Source organism: Monopterus albus, unplaced genomic scaffold, assembly GCF_001952655.1.
Source record: "Monopterus albus unplaced genomic scaffold, M_albus_1.0 scaffold11.1, whole genome shotgun sequence".
In the NCBI taxonomy this organism is placed as follows: domain Eukaryota; kingdom Metazoa; phylum Chordata; class Actinopteri; order Synbranchiformes; family Synbranchidae; genus Monopterus; species Monopterus albus.
The window spans coordinates 1,296,035-1,303,654 of NW_018127891.1; the positions used below are offsets into that span (position 1 = coordinate 1,296,035).

Below are 7,620 nucleotides of genomic sequence, written 5' to 3' on the forward strand. Positions count from 1 at the left end.
CACTGCTCTGATCCTACCCCAGTGAAAATCCCTCTTTTCCTGAGATGACTGATGAGAGCTACAACTCTGGACAGAGCTCCAGCTGATGAGGTGTAGCTGACACCTTGATAACTGATGCCTTGGTGCAGGTGTCTGAAGAGTCACTGTGGGTGAAAAGAAGGTAATGGAACAAAAAAGTTTTTCAACTGCAGTAGGAGGGATGGAAAAACAACTGTGTCAAGCAGAAACAGGATTCAAAACAACAATAGCATATGGATTGCAGCTCAGTGATTCTTCGATTGTTAAAAAATTATACAGTGGCCGCAACCAGGCCAGCATGAGCCAAAGGTCTTCTTGATTTTTTTTGTGCTTCAGTTTGACCCAAGGTTGTCAACGAAACATTTGTGTTGTGGGGTATGTTTGAACGTATAGGGATTTATTGAAAAAAACAAACAGGTGAGTTAAGTCTAATGTGTAAAATAGCAATATGCTGCATATGCTTGCTCTCTAATTTAAAACTAAAAAAGTCATCTTGATGGTCTCGGAGCAGTGCAGTATAACTACAGTTCTCTACTGTTGGCAGCTGGGCAGCTCTATTGGAACAGTTGTTTAGAGATGAGATGTTTGGAATGCAAAAGGTTCGAGGAGTGGCTGTAATTCAAAATGTCAAAAAGATTTAGCATTGAAAAGCAGGAAACCTTGCCAGCTCTCTGTAAAGAAGTGGTCAGGTTTTAAAAAAAAGAATTTGCATAGCTGGATTTTATTAGAGTAAAATGGAGAACTGAGTGCATAAAGTTTGGATAGTGACCAACAGACAAATTATTGAAATGATGTATCAGATGCCAAGAGTCCAGTTTGTGAATATTGTAAATGTTGTGAAATTTATAATCAGCAGTAGGTGACTAGATGTCATATATAATTGTCTAGACTGTCTTTATAATTGCAATGAATCACCCCAGTGGACTTTTAAAGGAATGTGTAGATGGAAGGTCAAGGACACATCATCAGCAGTTCAACAAGGATATACTGAATGTAGAAGGAGAAGCCAGTTGTCTCTGTGCACAGCTGGAAAAGCATGAAGGCAAAAGAACTGTTTTCTGTGATTGATTTTTTATTTCTTGTGGTTTTGCAACTTTCTTTTCATGGCCAAAACTTTCCAGACTCTTTTGACAAACCTCTGGAAAAGAAAGCTTTTTTATTATGACAAATTGCCCATGACATTTAGTGCTAATTTCATGAATAATACAGCACAACAAGCCTCAATTTCAGATGATGATGGCTGTCTTTCCATAGGAATGGCTAGTCTGTGGGATAGGTTGTTTATGTGTTCATAGGCCCCTCTTGTGGTTATGTTCATTCATTGCAGTTGTTTGCCACTAAACAGTATGTGTACCACAAAACCATAACCTGCAACATGCTTGTATAATTAAAATAAATTCATTATATTAAATTTATCCAAAGTCAAAGTACCACACAGTTGTTAAATTGTTTAATATCCTACATAACATTGATATTTATTGTTAGTGTTTATTCATAGAATACTCAGTCAATTCACATTCAGCTGCCAATTACTTTTGAGATAAGTGTTTTCCATTCAGCACCACAGAGCCCCAGCAGAATTCAGAATGATATTTTAAAACTTAAACGTGAAATTTTAATTATGGTAGTTTAATACTGTATCTTGATTTCTCCTAGTTCTACAGAAAAGTTGAACCCATTTGCACAGACTAAATGCACAGCACAAGCGTAGTATTAGCACAGCATATTATACTGATTAATGTACATTTCAGTATGTTAAAAGCAACAAAGTTTTCAATGCACAAACTTTCTTTTCCTCTCCTTCTGCATATAAATGCACACTGAATTACACACACTGTACAATCAAAGGCATTCCAGCTTTCTTCCCATGTAGCACTATTTCCAAAAGGGGGCAGCACATATTAAATATAGCACTGTATCTACCAGCCTATAAGCATTTTCTGAAATTCTTCTCTCTTCGGTCAGGAGTTTTTAACCTTTGCCAGCCTAAGAAATGTTTGGGTTGCAAATAGTAGCTAAACCTCAGTAGGTTTTCTGCTTGTCCCATGCATTTCTTGGGTTTTCCACTAGCTTATTATAAAGCTGTTTGACACACTGTTGATTCTCCCTGGGAAATCCTACTTTTCCTTGCTTCTTAGGGTCATAGCATGGCGTCAGCTACAAGGCCTACAGATGATACTGCTGAAACTCAGTGACTTTCTGAAGGATGTTCAAGAATCCGGCATTGATTTGGACCATTTTAAAAACATAAAGGTTCAAGTACTCACTACATCACCCTCATGCCTCAATTCTTATCACCATTTTAAATGATTTATGTCTTTTAACTATGATCAGATGTAGAGTTGTCTTTCTCACAAAGCATGTTGGCTTCCATAAAACATAAAATAGTTTTATTATTTTGATTTAGCTGCTGTGTTTTTATGGATATCTGTTCCTGATCAAACATGCCGGGCTGTCAGTGCTGATGTTTGGAATATTACCGAATAGAAGAGGACATTTTTCTTTGGAAATTTCCAGATTCAGCCTCTCAGATCTTGATCCATAGAGTGGATGGTTGCAGAGCTTTAGATGGAAATTACCATGCATCCATGGGATTGCTGACAGTGCATTGCCAAAGACTAATTTTAAAGAGCTAGAAGCAAATAACTTGTGGTGGAAGAGTCCAGTAGATGCTGCTAGCAATCACTAGTCACTCCAGTGGCCTCATTTACCCCAAATCTCTTATCCATCCAGCTGATGACAGGCTATCTTAGGCAGCTTTGTGCAAAAATTATGTCACTAATGTTGTGCATTATAATGTAACTAAAAAAACATGACAAAGTAAAATTATCGTTGCAATCTAACAGGGTTTTCACAGGTATTTGGGACAAGACATTGCTGTAATAATGAGTTAACATGATCAGGTCACCCAAAGCAGCAGTCTTCTACTCATGCCTTTGTGGGTTGTTTACCAACCCACAGATCTACTGGTGACAGATCTACTGGTGTCTCAATACAGGTCAGTGAAAGTGATTAGAATTTGTTTTATGGTCCTTATAGTTTCACAAAAAAACTTTACAGTGGGGTCTGTGGTTTATCCCAAAGAAGCAGTACATCATTTTTGGGAAACAAAGTTGCAGCTAAAGTTTTCAAAAGTACTGAACTAAATGAGCATTTGTTGTGTGCGTGTACATTTAATAATCATAATTGAAAATATAAGACTTTTTTATATAGTTTACTATCTTAAAGCATTACTGAACAAACCAGCTTTTGGAGCATACATGTGCAAAATGTGATGATGATCTTCAGTGTTCCACATTTAGATCACATGATAACACCTGTGCCAGCTCTTATCACACAAGACTGTGTGATGTACAAAAGGTGACCCTCTTTAGTTGATTAGTTTGTCAAACAAATCATAAACAACATTAGAAAACACTAACACATTAGATTTAGTTGTATTCAAGTGGTGATCTTTGTAATCAAAGTCAGGTCAGTCAATTTGAGAGTGATGTCAGATTCACATTCAAAATTTTGGTACAGTGGTGGTACCCTTTTGTTTACATTTGGATCAGGGATTGTGTGTTGAAGTCAAGCATGGACATGGGTGTTCCCTGTTGGCATGATGCACTCCCTGGGGCCTGACCTAAAAGCCAGAACAAAGTAATGAAATCATTGTTAAGGGTCTTGGCAAATCAAGGGCACTTATATACTACAAAGATTTGCCATTCATTTATCTTGGAAAACATGAGAATGGGGAACAAGAAAGTGAAATGAGAGAGTGGGGGGTGAGGGAAAGCTTCATCCACTGGAGCCAGGGTAAGAATTTATGGTCAGGATGAACGATGCATGTGTAATTTACGGTGCATACTCTACCATTCCCCCTGCCCGCCCCTTTGGTAATGAGAAACGGCTGTTTTGTTGTAGGGCCAGGGCATGGTATACCCCCTCCCTTCTGGCTATGACACACCATTAGTTTTTATTTCTGTCTCTGCTTTTACGACCCCTGCCCAGGCGCCAGCATTTGGCCTGTGACATCACACCATCTAAGCTCATCCACTTCCCAAGATGGCCTCCTGTAACCTGGGGAAGGCCATACCATACTGTCTTGACTGGCAGCAGATCTGTTTGCCCATTCTGTGAGATTTTGATTACATTTAGATCAGAGAACAAAGATACTTTTAATAGTGCAAACTTTCCTTATAAAAGTTTGAAGGCATGTCTATTGTGAGAAACAATCAGAAAATTGTCAGTACACTCCCCATTGCCCAAGACTGGCCTTCTGTCATGTATTTGCTTCATATGTAAAATGAAGGATTACTGTTATTGTGATAACGGTTGTATTTTTCTTGTTTTGGACATCATTTCTAAAATGCTATGTAATTAAATTCACCAAAGTAATTGCAGAGAAAGTCTGACAGGGCAGAAACACAAGCAGTCAAGAGCAATGAATATATCAACAGTTTAGTTAGACCTTCTACCACTTTATTTGGAAGTAAAAACAAATATAACCCCAACTGAAATGTGGTAGGCACAGCACAGGAAACTGTGTATGACTATACTCCAGTTAGTTTGGGAGGTCAAAGTTGAACCACAAAGATTGTCTGTAAACTGTGAGGGATGTTTAAAATGGATAGTTTGGGTTGTAATTTTACAGTCGCCTTTGTTTCTTCAGAATTGTGTGAGCAAAACAGCTTGTGTTTCTTGCCTCATGGGACTCACTGGGGTTCCCACTCTCAGCAATTAACTCAATTACGTTCAGTGTGTCTCTAACAAATATAAATAATGGTCAGTACTATGAAAAGATGACCTAAGTTGAAATAAACAAACAAAAGCTAACTTACATTTTAACTTTACCTCATAGTCAAGTCTTTGTCCTTCCTGTTCCTATGTGTAAAAACCATCATGCATGTATGTTGTATAGTATTTACATACATGTAGTACTGTGAACATCATAATGGAATTACAGAACTGAAGAGGTAGATCAATTACAAAAAAAATGTATCTGAAACCTAAATCAGAGACCAATAGCAAAATCAGTATGACCGAAGTTTCATCAGCTTGATTAGAATTTTATTTAAGCTTTCACAGAATAAGCTATACATGATGATGCTCATACTTACGTATGTTTGATAATAAACACAGTTTGACATATTCAGTATGACAATCCATAGTATGAATGAATAATGTAGTGTGTAACTTCTCTTGAAACGGGTATCTTGTGTAAAGCAACCTGACCCATAGGAAAACGTTTCTCTGTATTGACATCATGAAGCCAGCTTTTTGAATATAAATGTATAAAATGCTATGACTGTTCTGAAACTTGAGCAGTAGGAAACATTACAGTTGTGCAAAATCTTCAAACCCTGTTGCAAATGTACATGTTTACTGAGCAGCTGATGATTTGATGGTTTACATATAATCGGTGGCTTGTAGTTACTGCATATTTGATATATTACTGTGCATTTATATTTTGTTCCTCATGTATACCGGATCCTGCCCCTTCACTCTATGAGACCGATGTCAACGCATGTGCATATGTATACACACATGCACAAACAGCTAAGTTCTGCAGACAAACAACTTGATTTCTTGCAGAAATGCATACAAAATACACAAAACCTAGACTGTAGATACAAACACTCCCACACACAGTCCTGTCTTGCTATAGTTGTGAGGACACTCATTGATACAATGCATTCCCTAGCCCATTACCCTAATCTTAACCATCACAACTAAACACATAACCTAACCCGAACCTAAACCTAATTCTAACCTGAAGCCAAGTCTTAACCCTCAAAAGCCCTTTGAAGTTGTGCTAAAATGTCCTCACAATGCCAAAATGTACGCACATGCAACCTTGTACACAAGCAAATACTTGTGTTTTTATTCATCATTTTCTGTGCAGCGTTATTTTCTGATACAAACACCAACACTGAATTCAGAACAAAGTAAGCGATCAAATGGCAATAGTTTGTGTCAAGATACTGAAGAAGGATAGAAACCTAGCTCCCAGTAACCCCCTTCTACATCTTCTCTTAGGCTTGTTTTGTAATAGATTCCCTCCTTAAAATATTACACAGAAGACTTGTCCTCAGCAACCACAAATGACTTCCAGTGCCTTTCTTTATGTTTCATCTCACAACAGGAAATAAAGGTACATCACGTTCAGGGACTGTTGAGAAAATCCATCTGCCACCTCTCACAAACACAAAAACAAATGAAAAGCAGATTGTGATGGAACAAAATGCATCATAGACCACAGGAAGAGACTCTTCAGTCATTATCAGACTTCCAGCTTGAATGCTGCGCTTGGAAGCACAGGATGTTCTTAGTTCAAGAAGTGACATAGGTCGTTTCATGACATGAACCATACTCAATCGCAATCTTCACCATGACTTTGCTGTCCAACAGTGATCTCTCACAATAGAATGAAACTCAACAAGTCTTGCAGTGTACCAGAGACCCCAGTCTCTCCAAGATATATTCTTCTATCCAAAAAGCTCTGGAAAGCCTTTTGAGTTGCAGCCGTCCTCCAGTTCTCTTTGCATCTTCTACCGTGCATAGCAGCATTTATCCATTGCTTCTTCACTTTGATTATTGTTTGTGGTTGGTGCTGCTGGACGAGGCTTTGTCTGGTTTTCTCTCAGCCCCACTCCAGCAGGTATTTGTTTAGGTGACAGAGCTGGTTATAATGCTGGGGGCAGTGGTTGTCCTGCTCTGGCCTTTTCTCCTCTTCCCCCCACCCCCACCCCCTCCTCCTCCTCTGCTGCCATCTTTGCTTTCTCGTCCTCGCCCACGTGGATTCTCCCTTTCTCTCCTGTTTGTATCCTCTTGTCGGTCTCCTTTATTCTTCCTCTCTGAAATTAAAATGCATGCAAACGTGGTTAATAGCATTCTCACACTCTTATTAACATCTGTAATCATCAGGTGTTGTATAAAGGCATGCCAACACTTGGCTAAATAAAATTAAAAGCAGTTATTCACAGAGGATGACAGTGGATAATAAGGGATGTGTTGGATCAGAATTTGCTGTGGTGTAGTTTTTATACAGAATAATTTTATAAATGCTAAAGTAGTGCTATGTTTGCCCATGCTGATAGAATATGCACAGGCATCCCACACATAATAATCAAACTTAAAAAGACAAAATAGAACAACTAAACGTTTGGAAGCTACTTGTTTTTAGCCACATTAGTCAGTCAACTGGTCGGTCCACCACTCTGGTCCGAACTACAATACTGTATCTCTACATCTGTTGGATTCTTTGCCATGAAATTTTGAATATGTATTCATGTCCTCATAAGGATGATTTGTTGTAACTTTGAAGAACCCTAAAATGTTCCTATAGTGCAATCATCAGGTCAGTTTTAATTTGTCTAATACTTGTGACCAAACACCTGAGAAAAGCTCATTATATTCTTGTCAGGATACGCCTGATCTTATACCTAACATTAGCATTTAGGTCCCTGTCTAAGCCTTGCAGAGTTACTAGTGTGACTCTTAGGGGGATATTTACTAAGGTTTTGAGACTCATTTTTTGGCGGTAAACAGTGAAGTTGCATGTGTTCATATTTACTGAGTCACAGTGAGGTTTTGCGCCGAAGAAAACAGAAAAAGTGG

At 38.3% G+C, this 7,620-nt stretch overlaps 1 protein-coding gene across 2 annotated transcripts in view; it reads right to left on the reverse strand.

The window, feature by feature from the left end:
• Nucleotides 1–5,774: 5,774 nt before the first annotated feature.
• The window catches only part of rspo1 (R-spondin 1), a 16,276-nt gene continuing 14,430 nt past the window's right edge, over nt 5,775–7,620 (reverse strand). For both annotated transcript variants that reach the window (XM_020590063.1, XM_020590062.1), the window contains one exon: nt 5,775–6,857. In XM_020590063.1, the coding sequence (XP_020445719.1) occupies nt 6,670–6,857 (188 nt within the window). In that variant the 3' untranslated portion in view covers nt 5,775–6,669. The remainder of the gene's footprint in view (nt 6,858–7,620) is intronic.